General features: G+C 32.7%; 1 protein-coding gene and 1 pseudogene across 6 annotated transcripts in view; both read left to right on the top strand.

Moving 5' to 3' along the window:
* Positions 1-10,169: 10,169 nt before the first annotated feature.
* Positions 10,170-20,468, top strand: part of LOC110111310 — a 29,077-nt gene continuing 18,778 nt past the window's right edge. For 4 of the 6 annotated variants that reach the window (XR_003701053.1, XR_003701054.1, XM_020843119.2 and 1 more), the window contains exon 1: positions 10,170-11,423. Coding sequence is in view for 4 of the 6 variants with exons in the window: in XM_020843119.2 (XP_020698778.1) it covers positions 10,196-11,423 (1,228 nt within the window). In the remaining 2 variants the exon portion in view is untranslated. Of the gene's footprint in view, positions 11,424-11,867; positions 11,870-20,468 lie in introns of all 6 variants that reach the window. The other 2 variants (XM_028695654.1, XM_028695656.1) reach the window with 2 other exon arrangements.
* LOC114579842 lies at positions 18,461-19,952 on the top strand (annotated as a pseudogene).

The following is a 20,468-nucleotide window of genomic DNA, read 5'->3' as shown; positions in this document are numbered from 1 at the left end:
ACCTGCGTAATCCGTCGTCCAACACATCCTTCAAAATGAGCTCGCCATGATGCATCACCCCTCTTGCACCGTCGCCCGCCATCGCCTACGCCGATCGTCGTTCAACGGCTCCTTCAAAATATGTTCGCAGGTCGGGTTGGGTCAGGTTAACCCGACAACCCATATAGATCGGGTCTAGGTTGAAATACCTGACCTGTTTGCAAAAATGGGTCAACTGGTGTCGGGTGAACTGGTGTCGGGTCAGTTTCAGATTCGACCCGAACCCGACCCATGACTCGATTTTGACTGCTTTAGTTGAAGCTTTCATTAATTATATGAGAGGGTTTGTAGTTTAGCATTGAATGAAAATTCCACACATACAATGTTAAGTCACAAAGGAGCTTAAAAGAGACTAAGGCATTATTTGGGACAGCTTTCTTATTGCTTTTTAAAGCAGTTTTCTAGTACAAAAGTTAAAGGCTTCATTTGAGATAGTTTTATTTGCTTTTTACACTAGTTTTTTAGTACAAAAATTTCTTGAAAGTATAAAAAAAAGCAGTGGTAAAAAACTGTCCCAAATGAAGCCTTAGGTTTTGTTTGGGACATCTTTTGACCACTAATTTTCGCTAGTTTCAAGAAATTCATGTACTAGAAAGTAGTAAGAAAACTGTCTCAAATAAAGCTTAATTGGTTTTCAAGTGAAAATTTTGAGATTGAAAGTAGTTATATGACTTAACTTAGGTTCAGTTTGGAAAGGCTTTCTTAAATCTTCTTGAAGCAGATTTCTAGTACTAAATTTTTGTACTATAAAGTTACTTTAAGAAGCAATAAGAAAGTTATCCCAAACGAAACCTTAGTTGAAATTATTTCATTAATGTAATTTGTAGATTACAAAGGATACACTTTTGACAGTGGATTCCTTCCTTGCTGATTCTGATGGGTATTGCCTTTATTGGTGATGGTGGATATCAGCCTGGACGATTATAGGCTTCATCGAAGGCTTTAACCTTACTAGTGATAACGAGTATCACCTTTATTTATGAGCAAGGGTGTCACCTATTTTTGCACAAGTGTGACCTGGTTGGAAATGACGAGCATTAACTTTGATATATATGGTAGGCATCAACATTGCTAGTGAAGGTGAGTGTTAGTCCTGTTAGCCATTATGGATATTAGCCTTACTGATTATAATATGCATGATCTTAGTTAGCAATTGTGAACATCAACTTTATTGGTAATAGTAGGTGGCGACGATAAGCTTCTGCTTTATTGGTGATGATGTGTAATGATTTGAAATTTGAGTAAATAAATTTAAAATAAAAATTTAGAAAAATTTGGGCTGGAGTGCTGCGACGTTATGAGTGGGAGCGCAACGATATGTGGAAAGCGTTGCCATGACGTTGAGCTCTCTATTTTACAGTAACTCTAGAAGCGACATGCAATGCTGCAAAGCCAAATTTAGAGTGTTGCAACTATCAACACTAAAAAAATATTTTTTATGATGTAAATTTCCACTTCATCACTAGCACCATTCCCTCCCCCTCCATTTTATTTTAGCTGGGTGGGTAAGGAAAGAAGAGGAAGAGAAGATAATAAAGGGAAAGGAGAAAGAGGAAGTGGTTCGGAGCATTTTCATTCACTAGTTATGCTCAAAGATTTCTTCTAATGGTGGTAGATAACTCGAATCCTACCTTTGTTTTAAATGATTTTGAGCTCTATGATTTTAATAACCAAAATTGATAAAAAATTATTTCTCATGATTTATCAAACTTTTATAATGTAACTTTTTGTATATGATATATATGATTTTTATGAGTATTTTAACTTTACTATTATTAAATTTCACCAAATAAATTGATAATTATGATTTTTCGAAGTAATAAATAATGTATAGATTTTTTTGTATTTCATATATTATTATATTTCATATATGATATTGAATAGCTAGCATAGAGAAAATGATAAGATTAATATGTTATAAATATGGTATTTGCATATAAGTAAGAAAAGTTAATTGTTAACAGTATAATTAATATGTGTTAGCTTTTAAATTAATAATATTGTGTACATAAGGGTAGGTTGATGGGTTTTCCTTTAAATAAAAGATTTGTGGTATAATCTTGGATATTATCCCGTAAATGATTACGGAGGCGGGTAGAGAGTGATAACTCTTTATTATTTATTGAAAGCCATGTGTTAAAATAAATGATTGATTGAATGATTAATGGATTGATAAGACTGGTGGATGATTGATGGAAGGATGAAAACACCATATTAAAATTGGATGTCCTACCATGCTATTTATAATCGTATCCATGATTGTATTTACATGTTAACATATGAATTGATTGATAGATAGAATTGATATAAAATTTATAGAATTAGCATTGAGATTGATACAATAAGATATATCACATAACATGAACTCTCATGGATGTTGATAAACATATTGATATAACATGCTGATCAACAGATACATATGACATACCATTTGTTAGAAACATATCATAGAATCATTAACATGAATATAGTTGATAGATAATTCATGGTTGTTTTACTGTACAACATATGGTATTGATTTATAAACTTTTATCTATATTTCTTTTAGGTCGATATATTCCTATGCTTAGTGGGATGCTTTCAGTTTAATAATCATATTGATTCTTAAATTGATTGCATAAATATTTACTATTTATACTGATGATTAGTGATTTTATAATGATTGAAATTAGCATGCATATTAATTCTTGAGATAATTCATTGAAAGTATTGGTAGTTTTGGGGTCCTGCTAAGTTTTGTAAACTTATATGATCTATATTGTTTTTAGGTCTAAGAAAGGGTCGGGACCCTCTTATTATTATTTAGGTCGGGACCATCTTGAGTGAGGTTGATCAGTACTTTTAGGTTTTTCTTTTGCTTATGTATTTTGTCTATTCTTTTGTAGTCAGTAGTTGAGATGAAATATTTCTATTATAAGTGATCTCCTTGTTACATGTAAATAAGATATTGTTAAGTGAATCTAATGTTGCTACTTCAGAGAGAACTCGTTGATCTGTGTGTTCTCATATGTTTGTAGGATTCGTAACTCTTAGACCTTCATAAGGTTTTCAGATCCATTAAGAAGTTTAGGAAAACCTCATGATTAAGGGAGGAGTGCATTCTTAACGAGATGAAAAGCTATCTTGAGCTTTTCTCCTGAGGTTACCAATTTGTTATTTTACGTCTTGTCGAAAAATAATTCAATGAAAGTAAGCAGAATGGTGTCAGTCAACACTATTTTGTTTTTCATCACCATTGATAGATAAGAAACTCCCATAAAGTTTTAATTTTCAAATGATATGATATTTTTAATAAAAACTCTTATCTATTGGAAAGATGACTTGATATGAAGGACATTAGCTTTGGCGTCGATGATGAAATTCAGCTTTTTTTGTTGATGAAGAATGACATCAACTTTGGTGTCGATGATGAACTTCAGCTTTACTAATGACAGTGAATGTTTCCCTTGGGATGGCTCATATAATCTTATTGGTGATGATATACATCAATGTTGATGACAATGAGTCAACCTTATTGATAATGATGAGCATTGACCTTGGTGGTGGTGGGTGACAAGCTTATTGGACATTATTAACGTTAACCTTATTGTGATGATGCACATCAGCCTCATTGGTGATGGTGAGCATTAGACTTATTGACAATGTTGCTTATTTGTGTTGGTATCGGTGATGAGAAACATTCTCGTTAGTGATAACATGCATCGACTTAACTAGTGATGACGAACATCCATTTTATTGATGATAACATTCATCAGCATTGTTGAAGATGGTATGCTTCAGCTTTATTATCAATGTTGGACTTCGCCTTTATTGGTGATAATGAGTATCAAGCTTGTTGGCGAAGACAACGATTAATTTTATTGGTGCTATAATTGATTGTCTCGAGTTGCGCGAAAGATCTCATTTGAGATCTAAAAAGGTTGTTACACTCACTTAACCACAATTAGAGCACATACAATTTTCCTTGCCACACATGAGAATAATAACATATCATAATACATTATAACACATAACAATGTTATGCTACAGTTATACGAATACCTAGTAACTACATCATTTGTGTGCTGCATAATGTGGCACACAAATGATGTTATGCTACATTTATTCTTGCAAATGACAAAATGAGAACTACCACATTATGCAGCATACAAATGATGTAGTTACTAGGTATTGAGGTATTCAGCATGCAAATTATCATACATGCAATTTGAATAAAAAGAGGCTATTTTAAAATTAATTTCCATAGATACAATATTCTTCCATTTCAAACTTATGTGCATAGCGGTGTAACGAAGCCAAGCTGTCTCATGAGCGAGCTTTGGATCGACTCAATATATAGCTATTGAGCTAAACTTGAGCTAGTATGGACTTAACTCGTTACCCTGCTAGCCGGCTCGTTTAATATTAATATAAAAGAAACTTAAATATTATTAACATTTTAGATTTGAAGTGCAATTTGCTAAAATTATTTAAAACATATATCATAACAAGTAATTCTTTTTTATTTCACAGTTAATTTCTCATTCTTTTAACCATTTTTTTATATTAATTATTTGAATCACAATAATTTTCACTCTTTTATAATAAATGAGTCAACTCATAAGTCTACTCGAACTCATAGAATTAGGTTTCGTTTGGAACAGCTTTTGGCCGTTGCTTTTTTGTTTCTTTTAAAAAAAATTTATATTACAACTTTGCTTTGGAAAACTGTAAGGAACCTATCCTAAATGAAGCCTTAATCTTAAGCTCGAGCTTGAACTTGAACTCAATTAATTAATCAAGCTCAACCTTAAACCAATGATGACTCGAGCTCGACTAGACTCATTTAAACCCTTACATGCACAAATACTTTTTTGTTGAATGAAGACAATGAAATTTAAATTTCAAGCAAACATAATTCTTCTTCATGGGAATTAACTCCCAAAACAATACGAAATTAATTCAAAAATTAAGACAAAATTCACTTTCTGAAAATGATTTTAATAAACTACAATTTTTTTCCTGAAAGAAACTGTGTTTGGGGATCACATCCAAATTGACTCCTTTGCATAGATGATTTTGAGGGGTAAGAAGGATTATATATGTCCTTACATTTAAAAGAAAGAAAAATTTATTTTTTAAACAAAATAAAAAAGATTATAAATGCATTTTCTTTTATTGAAAAATAAAATAAATGGTATTGGCTTTTCCATTTAAAATTTTTTCTTAGATCACATGACATAAGCATTCACAATTTAGAATATTTTCAAATCTTAGAGTATAGGATTGTAGTAAATGAAAAAATTTAGAAAGTTAAAAGAGGGAAATTGATGTTAGCGGTTCAACCTCCAACTGATCTACATCAGCTCAGTGTTTACCAATAATCTTTTATTAATAGCATCCTATGTACATTGATAGGTGGATTGATAGATACTTGCTCTTCTTCTTCATTAGCAATGTTGTTAATATTGATGACTCACTTTTTCTCTCTAAAGAGAATGTGAAAGTAGTGATTTGTAAATTGAACAAAAATGAAATTGGTGGTTAGATAACTCATATTATAGTTAAGTTTTGAGACATAAGTTGTTTGATGGCCAATAGCAAGGTTTGGTCATCACTTGAATTTAGGGTTGTATATAAATGTAAGATTATTAATATATTGAAAAATCATATTTACAACATTAAACTTTGTGCGACTTGTAAATGTTTCATGCTAGAAAATTCATGGCGGTAGAGAGAGAGAGAGAGAGAGAGAGAGAGAGAGAGAGAGAGAGATTAACTTAGTTTTATGCAAATATCTAGTACATATAGATAAATGGCATGCTAGAAAATTCATGCCTTAATGTTGTTAGTGATAACAGATGACGAAGTTAGTGGGCGTTAGTGTAGCAAGACGATAATGGATGGAAGACCAAAGTCGGGGAACGATCAACTGAAGGTGGTTGGAGGATCGTAATTGGGTGATAGAGGTTGAAGGATCATAGTTGGGTGAAGATGTGACACTTCTAAGTTCGATCAGCATTCAGCTATACCCGTACTGACAAGATTTGGAAAAAGGTAAATTTTAAATTTTTGAGTTTTGAATCCATTTGTATGTTATTGGGAGTACTTTAATTCTTATAAATGATTATGTGTTCTAAAATGAGTTCCAAGTGTTTGATGTGAATTTTGTCAAAATCTAAAAAATATTACTATTTTAGCTAAATAGTGACATTTATTTGATCCGAGCGCCTCATCATTTCTGCAGTACTAGATGCCAAATAATGACATTGCAACACTTCAAGCTTTGGAATTTGAGTTTGAGCTAGCGACGCAGCACTATGTTATTAACAACACTTTAAATTAAAACATTTCCACTATTCTATTCATTTGATCGAGCAGCCGACTGATTAGGAGAGAGAAAGAGAGGTTTTGAGAGAAAAAATGAGTTTTGAGCTGCTTTGGGCAGTTTTTAACCGTCAATCTAGTTGAAAAAGTTATTTGGATCAAGGTATGCCATATTATGTCTATCTTAAGTTCAAAAAATATCAAATTTTTTTAAATTTTTTGATTAAATTTATATTTGATATTTCAATAATGGATGCACATGCTCTGAATCATATCTATAATTTAGAGTTTCATTAGAAAAAAAATATATAATATTTTGCATTCATCAATCCAAAATATTTTATTAAATGTTGCAATAATTATTCTACCATTTTTATATAATAATAGAAATTCCAAAAATATCATTTTTATTTTAGTAGGATAACTTACGCATTTAGAGTAAGTAGTAATAGTTTTTTATTGCAAGTAAGCATAACACTTTCTTGTGGATTTGACACTCTACTTTATCACTTTATTACTTGATTCAACACTTCTAATTGTGTATATTTAAGTGGAATTCTATTATTGACATGTCAAAGAAAACCTAAGTATTATTCAGTACTGACAAAATAAGCATTTATTACATAGTCTGTAATAAAGCCTTGCTTGCTTACATGCACAAGTCCACCCCATCAATTATAATCCTTGAACCACTATCGCTCAAGTATGTTCCTTTGACTATCTTGGCCTGACTATGATCCTCCAACCATAGATACCTAACTATTATCCTCCAATCACTGTTGCTCGACTATGACCTCATATATTGTTGCCCGACTATGATCTTCCAACTACTATTGCCCGAATATGGTTCTCCAACTACTACTTTCCAACTAGATCATCTAACCTTCCCTACCCAATTAGGATTCTCCAACCACCATGGTCCGACTATGAACCACCTTCGACCATGACCTGATAATAATCTTTCGACTATTATTTCTATATTATTATGCTCTGTCCACTGTCACCCAATTTTAATCTTTCATCCAATTGCTTAAGTAAGGTCTCTCAACCTTCATTGGCTGGCTATGATCCTTTAATAATAGTTGCTAGATTATAGTCCTTGGATCACTATCACCCAACTATTATCTTCTAACATTCATAGTCTAACCCTCTAATCTCCATCGCTTGACTATGATCCTACAATGACTGTAATTTAGCACTATGAAGGTTATGAGAAGGGTTGTAGAAGTTGCTCGACTATAATCCTCCAACCGCCATCATCCAACTCTAGCCCTCCAACTACTATAACCCAACTACAGTCTTTTTATCACCATTGCTCAATTATGATATCTTGTACACCACTATCATCCAATCATATTTCTTTGACCACCATTACATAATTATGATCATCCAATCACCATCACCCGTCTATCATCTTTTAACCATCGTTGCATATTTAAGATCATCCGACAAATATTACTTGACTATAATTCTCTAACCACCATCACTTGATCACGATCTTTTGACCACCATCACCTGACTATGACCTTCTTAGTTCTTACCCTTATTATCCAACTAATCCTTTGACCTTTGTACCACTATTACCTGAGTACAATCCGTTGACCACTGTAGCCCAACTATAATACTCCAACCACCATCTCTTAAACTACAATCTTCTGCGTATTATTTCTTAGCTACACCAACACCCACTGACTTCACAACCTATCATCACCAACTATGTTAATATGCACCGTCATCCATAAGATTGATGCATGTTGCCAAAATTAACTCTAACTTTTATGCTAGACTTCTTCATCTCTAATTTCCCCTCCTAAAGAGGGAGCAACCAAAATAAACAACAAAAGATTTCCTAAATATAGCTCCCATACCATAAGGCTCTTCCAACTTTCATGATGAAATATGTTCTATACATTTGTACGTCTAATATAGTTCATCAACTCCTTTTTTTAATCATAGTAAATGACATTATTTATAATTTTTAACATACACAACAACAACAACATCATCATCATCAAGCCTTTATCCCACTACATGGGGTAGACAACATGAATCCTTTTTCTTCATTGTATCTTGTCAAAGTCAAATTTTTATTTAAATCTAATAAAGAAAGATCATTTCTAATATTTTCTAACAAATTCTTTTTAGGTCTACCTCTACATTTCTTAACATAAATCAAATCTAATACCTTACTTTCCTAACTAGGTCATTGGAAGGCAACCATTTTATGTGACCAAACCATCTAAGGCGACTCTCTCTAATCTTATCTTCCACTAGAGCTACTCTAACCTTTCACGTATATGCTTATTTTGTATCCTATCTCTAAGGAAAAAGCCACTCATCCACCTGAGCATTCTCATCTCTATAACACTTAACTCAGTATTATGCTTCTCTTTTAATAGCCAACATTCGATACCATAAAGCATTGCAGGTCTCACCACCATCTTATAGAATATTCCCTTAAGTTGAGAGAGACTTTTCTATCACACAACAAGCCCGGTGCATTCCTCCATTTCAACCATCCAACTTGAATTCTGCTGATAATATCCCCATCTATTTCACCATCACTCTTAACAATAGATTCAAGATATCTGAAATGTGTATTCTTATTAATAACTTGATCGCCCAAAGTCATAATCCCCTCACTAGGTCTATTACTACTAAAATTACACTACATATATTCATTTTTAGATCTACTCAAGCGAAAACCTTTAGACTCTAAGGTTGACATCCATAATTCAAGTTTACCTTCAACTCCCTCTCTAGTCTTATCAACAAGAAGAATATCATCATCAAAAAACATACATTTATTGAGAGGTCAATTGAAGCCAAAATTTTGCCCGACCACTAAACGTCGCCTAATTTTTGATCTCAGGTCGTAACTGGATTTCAACCCGACGATTGATTATTGTAATATGATAGTCCTCAATTTTAGGGACGAGCCAATTACTTGTAATCCAATCAAACACTAGTGAAATCATTTGAACTAGGCGTGGCCCCGTGTTTATTCCCTTTTTTAGGGTTTTCCAAGTAAAAATTCTATTGTATCTTTTTTCTTTTGTTTATGTGCTGGATATTCGTATAATGCCGAGACATACATTTCTAACTCTATCACTGCGTATATTCTAGCCCACAACAATATGTATTTTTTTCAATGTAAATACATGAGTGTGGTGTATATAGCTCTCTAAATCAGGTGGTTGCTCTATATATACATCTTCTTCTATTAATCATTCAAATAATACATCCACTAATATAATTTAAAATGATTGAAACATGTAAAAGCAAGGAGTATGTATATAAGTAAAATTAGAGATGAAATGTTAAACCTAAAATAGTTGCATATTAATATTTAAGAATGTGATTGCATTTAGGTAATAATTTGAACTTGAAAAGAAAAAAATGTCAATTTTTTTTTTAATATTTTGTGGTATCGGGATAGGAAACTCTATGATACACTGATATTACAATTTTTTATTATAACATTATAGAAAAGCTCAATTTAAGTCATATATATCATCTTCTTAGTTATTACGATGAAATTGCATTAAAAATATATTTTGAGCAGATTTATGTCAATTGAATAAGATTAATGTTGATCTAAATAATTTTAATTCTTATAAATTAAAATAAATACATTTTAACAATATTAATCAGAATAATTAAATGATATTCTTTTAAATATATATGCAAAATTATAAAATTGCTTTAAACTTTTTTGAGGAAGGTGATACATAATACTATAATAGGAAAAAATTTGTTCATAATATATTTTAAAAAATATATAATATATTTTTTTAAAATTCTTATGTCAAAATTTAACGAGACCTGAATCTAACTCTGGAGACCCCTAATGGCTCTCTCCTCCTCCTGCGCGGGTTCCTCAAATCCCCGTCAGCCGAAAGCCTTCGCCGTCCGATCTTTCCCTTCTCTCTGTGATCCAGTCGCCACCGCCGAGGAACAGCCGGCGGCAGATGGCAATCTTATCAGCGGTCAAAAGGCTCCGCCGAGTCCCCTCATCACTCCTCCGGAACCTACTTCCTGCGGCCCTGGAAGTGATTTCATTTCTTATCGTGGAAAAATCTTCAAGACACCTATTGTCTTCGCTACCCGCAAATTCCCCAAAGGCTGCGGCCCCGTCGCCGCCTCCATCCCCAAACCCTCCGATGAGGCCTCGACTGATATCGCGAAGAGAATTCCTGAGGAAGGGAGTGATGAAAAGGATGCGGAGAATTCTACTAGAAAGAGTTCTCAGATACCGGATTTTGTCGAAGGTGCTGCAAGGTTCCTTAGGCCCGAAGGTTATGAGGCCAAGGTCAAGGTTGAAGAAGTGAAAGAGAAATTGAAGGATATTGTAAGGCGAATTCCTGAGAAAAGTATTGGTTTGGGAAAATTTTCGGAAAATACTTTAGTTGGGAAATCATTGGGTGGTAAGGATGGAGAGAAGCATGATAAAAAGAGTTCTCTTATGCCTGATTTTGTTAAAGATGGTAAGAGGGTCAGTAGGCCTGAAGGGTTGGTAGTTATGAATAAGATTGGAAAAACGGAAGAGGAATTGAATGATGTTGTGCGGAGAACTTCTAAGGAAGGGAGTGGTTTGGGAAAGGTTTTGAAAAATGATGTACTTAGAAAATCATTGGGTGGAAAGGATGGTGAGAAGCCTAATGAAAAACGTTCCCTTATGCCTCATTTTGTTAAAGATGGTAGAAGGTTCTATAGGCCTGAAAGGTCAGAGCATATGAAGAAAGTTGAGGGCACGAAAGAGAAATTGAATAATGTTGTAAGGAAAATTTCGAAGGAAGGGAATGGCTTCGGCAAGATTTTGGGAAGTGATATCGTTGGGAGATCTTCGTGTGAAAAAGATGGTAAAAAGCCTAATGGAAAGCGTTCTCTAATGCCCGTGGAAAGTGGTAGAAGCGAAGGAAGCCAGTTATTGGAAGTTCGGGGTGAGCGGTTGATTGTGCAAGCTTTGATGGCTGCTAAGAGGTGCCCATGGATGCAGGGAAAGGGGAGAGGTTCCATTGGTTTGCAATCTGGACAGAAGAAACCCAGAATCAGGGCAAGCGGTAATTCCAAAAAAAGTAATTTTTTCGGAACTCTTGTTCTTTTTTTTTCTCCTGGCATTTTAGATTGCTTTCATTGCTTCATGATGTTTATTAAAAATCCTTACTATTTTAGATAGTGTGTAGGCACCGAACTTGGGGAGTTATTTCATGAAATGTTAATTTACTGATTTGGTGCTGATTTTCAATATTATTGTCTTAAATGAATCGTTTGCTATTTACCAAATATACCATTTTTTTCTACTTGTACTTTAGAATGGTTCTATTCCTGTGTGATTAAATACTTCTATGCTCAATGTAGAAGAACTGAACCAGTATTTTTCAGTTGCACTTGATAGACAACAGGCTAATTCTATGCAAATCTACAGTGATTGTTGGATCATTGATCTGCAATTCTCTGTCTCCTCCATTAACTTCAATATTTTACAACATCTGAATGCCCTACATATGTAATTATGGAAGAAGTCCTTCTGTATGCTTTAGCAACAACAACAATAACACATCAAGCCTTTGTCTCACTATGTGGGGTCGGCTACATGAATCCTTTTTCTCCATTGTGTCATGTTAAAAGTCAAATTCCCGTTTAAATCTAATAAAGAAAGATCATTTCTAATTTAGTAAGTACTTATAATTCGAGGCAACGTAACCAATGGAAATGAAGATTGTTACATCTAGTTAAGATGTCCTTCAATAAAAGTCATTATCAAGTTAATTCTTACCTGGCCCATTTGACAGATTTGATTCTGGGATAAAATTGTGTTCTTCAGCTCTAGTATAACAACTTGCTTTTGTAGAACTACTAACTGTTGCAGATTAACTAACCCAAAACATGAAATTTTCTAAATTTTAGTAACTAGGCTTTGATATCAAGAAACACAAAGTGTTTGACAATGTTTATAATCTATATATTTTTTTCTTTAATAAATTTTCCTCATCAAATTGTAACTTTGAAACATTCTTGTTACTAAATGCTTAATTGCGCACTAACATTATATAATTGGCCGCACTAGATTTATGTTATCTCATCTAGAGTATGAAGGGCTTATATAGAGTATAAATATTCTTTTAGAGTTATAGGAATTTAGTTGATCAAATGTGAAATTAGTTTTTTCTTTGTTAACAAGTTCAAGAGAACTGTAATATTTCTTGGGGTTTGATGTGCGGAATGGGGATTTTGGAAAGTGCATTGTAAGCTATTCTGAGTGCATGTCACATTCAAAATTATAGTATGTCAAAAAAATTTATAAAACGCTGGAGATATTTTGGAAAAATTATCTATCTAATATTTATCACTTGATAGTGCAGGTTCCTTGTTCGGTTAATGTTTTTTGAACTTCAAATAAGAAATTTGGTCTACAACATCATATTACTTTTTCATTGACTAAGCGGATTTATGCAAATTGAAGTATGGAATATTAACTTGCACTATGTAAATATTTGGAATTTACTTGGAAATTAGTAAATCTCTGCTACGCTTTGAGGGGCACAACAATTTTAATTATATCTCTTATTCAGATGAGATAAAACACACTAGTGGCTAAATGTGTATTCTCCTTGGCCGGGCAATTTCTTAGAAACGTTTCAACAAACTTGCATTGATTTTATTAGAAAAGGAAGACAGGAAGTGCATACGTTATCACGGTCAACCATGGATTCCATGTTGATTCAATTAGGAAAGGGATTGTTGGTTCAAATGAATGACATGGCAATTTATTGGCTGTTTTTTTCTTGTGAAAATGTTTGTTCTATTTGTGCATGTTCATTTGTTTGTGAATTTGCAAGAACTAATGAAATAAATCATCATCAACAACAATATGCTTATCTAAACTGTTTAGGGTTGATTTTTATATATTCATTTTTCATTCGTTCTTGCTAAATTTTATCTAAATTCTTAGACTTATTCTTCACAAATCATTGTAGAAATTTTTTTTCATGTTTCTTTAGGTTTATTTCTTTTCCTTCTTCATTCGTAGACACATTATTTCATTGTTAGAGTGCATTTTTTTTTCTTTTAAGCTAGCCAAACAAAGAGATAGGAGTATTAAGGATTTAGTTCAAGTGAAGTGTATTAAGGATGAAGATCAAAATGTACTTTTTTTAGAAGAGGATATTCAACAAAGATGGATGAGATATTTTTCTAAGTTTTTCAATGAAGATTGTGAAAATTTGATTGACTTTAATGACCTTAACACTCTAAATGAAAATAGAAATTTTTGATTTTATCGGCGTATTACTAAATCTGAAGTTAGAGAGGCTTTAAAGAAAATGAAGTATGAGAAAGCTGTTGGACCTGATGATATTCCAATAGAGATGTGGAAATGCTTAGGAGATGAAAGAATTTCTTGGCTTACTAAACTTTTTAATATTATTTTGAAGATTAAAAAGATGCTAGATGTGTGAAGAATGAGTGTGTTGATTCCTATATTTAAGAATAAAGGTGATGCACAAGATTGTGTAAATTATAGATGAATTAAGTTGATGTGTCATACTTTAAAACTATGGGAGAGAGTTATAGAGCATAGGTTACGGTGTGATACTAATGTTTCTCAAAATCAATTTGGATTCATGCTGGGTAGGTCTACTATGGAAGCCATACATTTATTGAGAGGTTTGATGGAGAAGTATAGAGAGAAAAAGGAAGATCTTCATATGTTATATTGATTTAGAAAAGCATATGATAAAGTTCTAAGAGAAGTGCTATGGAGAGTTCTAAAAAAGAAAGAAATTAATAATGCTTATATTCAAGTCATTTGGGTTATATATGCTGGTGCTGTTACTTGTGTTCAAACACAAGATGGTTTGACCAAGTATTTTTTAATTTTAGATGGATTACATCAAGGATCAGCCTTAAGCCATTATCTTTTTGCTTAAGTCATAGATGTTCTTACTAGAGATTTGTACGAGAATGTTTTCTGGTGTATGCTTTTTGCTGATGATATTCTTCTTGTTGATACGGCTAAAGAGGGAGTTGAAGGTAAACTTAAATTATGGAGGTCAACCTTAGATTCTAAAGGTTTTCATTTGAGTAGACCTAAAATCAAATACATGGAGTGTAATTTTAGTAGTAATAGATCTGGCGGGGGTTTTGCGACTTTGAGCGATCAAGTCATTAATAAGAGTACACATTTTAGATAACTTGGGTATATTGTTCAAAGTGATGGTGAAATAGATGAAGATATTATTAGTAGAGTTCAAGTTGGATGGATGAAATGGAGGAATGCATCGGGCTTGTTCTGTAATAGAAAAGTAACACTCAAACTTAAAGGAAAATTCTATAAGATTGTGGTTAGACTTGCAATGCTTTATGGCGCAGAATGTTGACCATTAAAAGAGAAACATAATATTAAGTTAAGTGCTGCAGAGATGAGGATGCTTAGGTGGATGAGTGGCTTTACTCTTAGAGACAAGATATGAAATGAGCATATAAATGAAAAGGTTGGAGTAGCTCCAGTGGCAGATAAGTTCAGAGAGAGTCGCATTAGATAGTTTTGTCATAGATAACGGTGGCCTTTCGATGTCCTGGTTAGGAGAGTAGATGCATTATATTTAACCTATGTTAAGAAAGGTAGAGGTAGACCTAAAAAGACTTGGTTATAAAATATTAGAAATGACCTTTCTTTATTAGATCTAAATGAGAATATGACTCTTAACCGGACACAATGGAGAAAAATGATTCATGTAGCCGACCCCACGTAGTGGGATAAAGGCTTGATGTTGTTGTTGTTGTTTATGTTCAAACTACTTGGGGTTATTTAAAAGCAACTTATCCATTACATAAATCACTCTAAGCAACTTTCTAATCATTTCATAATTTATCATTCCTGAAATTTTCATGATTTTATCTTGATATTCTCATTTTCGTCATGCCCAACTTAGTTGTCAATTTTCTTTTTAATGTCTACTGGTCAAAATCCATACAAAACAGTTGGCCTAATTATAATTTTATAAAATTTACTTCAAATCTCCATGATATCCTTTTCTTGTATAATACTCCTAATGTATTTTTGCTTCCTTCAATACTTTTTGATTATTTTTTTAGCACAAGAAATCACTTCCATGGTTGATTTTTGCATGAAATGAAATTGATTCTCATAAATTGAGCTTTTTTCTAAAAAAAAATTATGTTTCATTACTCTTTCTGAAAACTTCATCGTATGACTCATACATTTGATTTATCTATAATTTCCAAAATCTTGAGCATCTCCCCTTTATTTTAAATTTTGGTATTCAAATGCTTTTTTTTTAATAACTTGACATTCTCTTAGTCTTCATAGATATTTTATTTGGTTAAAACTTTTTCTTTATGTATCTTTTTCAGACCTAACTCATTTCACTTATTATGGATAATCAGTCATTTATATCACTATTTGTTTATTATGGCTTTTCAAAATAATTCCTTATTTAGAACTACATTTAATAATTTCACAATTCAGCATTTCAGTCTTTCCTTAGCCTTCATCTTTAATTAAGTTTTTATTATATTCACTAATTATACTTCTAATTTGTTCGAAGTCTGTAGATCTATTATCTTTTGCCTTAGCTATTTCATAAACTTCCTTTTCTCCTTTCTTAATACTAAAGCCTATTTGTACATCATCAAATATTGTAGTTTATGTTCGCTCACTATCATCTTTGCAAAGTTTCTAGTTTTCTTATAATTTTTATAAACCTAAGTGCCATTTAACTTTTACCACTCTTAAAATCATTTTTTTTCCATAATATCGATATTCTCAGTCTATTATCAAATCTCCTTACTAACATATAAAATGTTTATGTTTTCTCTTAGGATCTTTGGAACAATCTTCTTAAAAGCCATTATCTCCCAATTATTCTAATTTTGTTCTTTTAATAACTTAATCTTGAAAGATTAACAAGTTTTCACATTTCAAATTCACCACATTATCAAAGAGAAAAATTTTCATTTGATTATTTTTTTAGAATCAAAGTAGACATTTGTGATGCATCGACACTTCTTCTCAAGGAGGTATGCAGTGTTTGACATATATCAGACACGATACGCATTCAACATGTTTCAGATACGTTGAAGATGTATCTAATTAAAAAAAAAGTAAAAAAAATTGAACACGCACGCCTTAAATATTTTATGAGAAATTTTAAATATAATTTTTGCACTTTCAAAATTTTTTTATTAAAAGATAAAAATTAAATTTCTAATTTTCTCTCCATAGCCTCAAATCAATTGTCATTACTCAATATCATATTACCCAAATATTCTCATTTTCATTTCTCTCTAGCGGGTTATGACTAATGTTTCATAACAACGCTTGATATCATCTCTCTGATGCTGTCATAACATCAATGTTTTAAGGCCATCACAAACATTGAAGTCTGATGCTATTTTGACTTTAAGGCTCGATGCCAACAATTTCTACACCCACAATCAAGCCCCTACACCGTCTTGACATCTCATCTTTATTCAACGTATTATCAACGTTGATGACTGACATCATCTTGACATCAAGGGCCGACGCTGTCTCTACATTGAAACCCAATGCCCATTGCAGAACATTGATGCTCAGCTTTTGATAGCATTGTCATCTTTCCTTTCAATGCCTGACACGACATTCTCACTTGACTCTCGATATCTTAATATTAATCATTTTAAGCATGGATTTTAGTTAAATGACTTATTATTTCTTAATTATTCTTAATATTCTGCTTATTCAATTTCTTTATATCATTTTTAAGATCTAAAAATTATAATACCGTGTCTAACTCATGTTTGTGTCCTATATTTTCATTATTTGATGTGTCCCATGTTTGTGTCATGTTTGTGTCATCATGTCTGTGTATGCATCATAGATATAAATTTGTAATTATCACTTTATATAGTGTGGTCAAACTCTCCTATAAAATAACCTTACAATATTTGTATAAAGATTTTTCTTCCAAGTAGAAAGACATATATATGTGATTACATGGCTCCACTTTTGAAAGTAATTTAATATTTTTCTTATTTCTTAAAATATATATCCACTATTGCAATATTGTAGGTTACTACGAAAATCAACTATAACCTAATTACCTAACCTATTATATTTCGATCCCCCATACCATACTATCTAGATTCTTCCCAATGACTATATACTATGAGAATTTATATGTTTGTTTAAGTCGCCCCAATAAAAATCTTTTCTTTTGCAAGTATAAATTATAGTTCTCAAAATTAATTTTTTAAATTATCTTTTAAGCCAATTTTAGGAATAGTAACACTATTTATATTGATAATATATTTTTTTTTTTACTTTTAATTGTCTTAGTAGCAAACACCCTATCATTAATGTAATTCGCTTCAACATTTATGTTTTAAGTTTCTAACCATTATCAGCCCAATCATATTTGTTTTTTTTTCCTTTTTAACATACAATAATTTTCTCTAATGTGCTTGGAGTTTCCCCTTCTATTAATTTTTGAATATTCATTCATAGTCCTCAAATTGTATCTAGCAAATATAATTTTAATTTTATAACTGTGAACCCTTTCTTACTTACCATTGTGGTGCATCACTCGGGGGTGGTATACTAGTCAACTCTTGTCTACTTTTAATTGCAATCAGGTTAAGTTATGGTATGTCACTTGCGTCTGACATCTTTGATGGCCTTTTCTATTTTTATCTCAATTTGATGATGCTGAGACACTTCATCCCCTTAAGCTCTTGCCCACTCCTCATCACAGTTGGGTTTCATGATAGCTTGTTACCTCCAAGGAACGCCTAACACCGATAACATTCAAAATTAGATTCATTCTTTATTAATTTGGCATAAGTGTTGATTAATTGTTGATTTGATATTAATACTGAACTTTTCTCACTTGGCCTGAGATTAGCAATGTCCATTTTAGATTAAAGCAACAAAAAAAAGTCTAAAATAGTACGAAGACATATTCACATAAAATATAGTGGATGATATGATGTCCCTTAGTTTGTGAAGCCAGTGATGAATCTAGCAGTTTCTTTGAGATAACCACGAGTAGTAAGCTATTGAAAACACATGTTGGTGGGTTTCTTTGTATGTGTTGTCTGAAAAGAGGACTTAATGATTATTTGTTCGCCGGAATGCGAAGTGAAAATGTTTGTAGACAAAAATCCTATAAAACAGCTTTCAAGGAATGGGTCAGACCCGACCATTTCTCAAGAACAATAGCTAAGGGTCCTGATGCTACCACTTTGATTTGGAACCTATATGATGTTGCGTATGATTTCATTAGTCATATCATTGATTTGGAGGAGATCTCTTGAAAAGTATTTAGTGCTCTTTTTGGCCAACTCTTTATTATCTCTTTGGCTGAGTGACATGTTCTCTCATGAAGCCCATTTTTTCAATTATGAATCATGACTAAGTGATCTTACTCATATTACACTTATTGCCCAAGCTGTTTGGCCAATAGGAGGTCCAAAAATATTGATGGGGATGTGGATGGTGGTTTTCAAGGAATACAAATAATCTTTGTTTTTTTTAGATTTGGCGAACATCTAGAATCAATCATGAATTACGACTCTATTTTACCGTAATTGATGCATTGTTCTTTGCATCTTTAATTCCTTTTGCTATTGGTTCCATTATCACAAAGTCGCTCCTAAATTGACTTGGTTCCAAGATGTATAATCTATGTTAAATCACAACTTAGCTAAGTTACTAAGACTTGGGTCTCTTTCTTGGTCGGGACACCAAATCCACGCATCTTTACAGATTAACCTATTTCTTGATGCTAGATTTGATTTTAAAGAAATATCATTTTCTCATGAATATATCTTGAATCAGGATCTTTTGGCTCAACCCTATCTAAGTTTTGTCGACCTTGAATCCTTTTGTCGTCGCAAGGCTGGCTAATCGTACGTAGCAGGAGCAAGGGAAATCCCCTGGTTCTGGAAGACACATGAGTCCGAATGCTATGTTGAATGTGCGGCCGACACTACACTACATAGCTACCTGTGTAGGTGAGGCGTCGATCGGTCCTAGAAATGGAAGCAACGGCACAACGATAACACTTTATCTTTCTTAGCGTTTTGTGGAGGATTAGATCCAATAACAGGGGTCTTTGACTGAGTGATATTACACACCATCATTTAGCTATTGCGATTTTATTCCCGATTGCAAGTCACATGAATAGGACTAATTGGGTCATTGGTCATGGCCTGTAAGACATTTGAAAGGCTCATAGAGGTTTATTTACGTTGTTATGACATGCTCAATTATCTTTGAACCTGACTATATTAGGTTCTTTAATAATTGTTGTAGCTCATCATATGTATTCCATGCCTCTATCCATACCTAGCTGTTGATTATGGTACATAATGTCTATTATTCACACATTATATGTGGATCAGGGGGATTTCTTATAATTGGCGTTGCTGAACATGCAACCATCTTTGTGGTAGGAAACTATGATCCAACTACTTGATACAACAATCTATTAGATTGTATCCCTACACACCATGATGCAATTATATCACATCTAAATTGGGCATGCATATTTTTAGGTTTTCACTGTTTTGACTTGCATATTCATAATGATATTATAAACGCACTAGGGTATCCACATGATATGTTTTCATATACTGCTATATAACTATAACTCATTTTTTCTCAATGGATACAAAACACCCATGCTTTATTGCCTGATGTAATAGCTTCTAGTGCAACAAGAAGTATCAGCTTACTTGGGGAGGTGGTGAGTTGGTAGCAAGGGGCAACAAAGTTGCTTTGTTACTTATCCCATTAGGAACTGAGAATTTTTTTGTTGGGGATGGGGGTGGGGGGAGGGGGGCATGCCAAGTATCCACCTGGGATTATGTATTCTTAGATCTATTTTGGATATACAATGCAATCTTGATAGTAATTTTCCATTTCAGTTGGAAAATGCAGTTGGATGTTTGATAATCTTGCTAAAAAATTTCCTATAGCTTCTCAGCCTCCGCCTGAACCACTTATCTTCTACCAATGAATTATTCAATTTTTATCTCTAACATTTTTTTTGTCAAGTTCTGCCTCATCATCTAGGGAAGCATCTACTTATAGTTAGTCATCATAATGTAGTTATATT

Source organism: Dendrobium catenatum, unplaced genomic scaffold (genome assembly GCF_001605985.2).
Source record: "Dendrobium catenatum unplaced genomic scaffold, ASM160598v2 fragScaff_scaffold_665, whole genome shotgun sequence".
Classification (NCBI taxonomy): Eukaryota; Viridiplantae; Streptophyta; class Magnoliopsida; order Asparagales; family Orchidaceae; genus Dendrobium; species Dendrobium catenatum.
The sequence above is the reverse complement of the archived record's forward strand: the minus strand, read 5'-3'. Positions and strand labels throughout refer to the sequence as shown.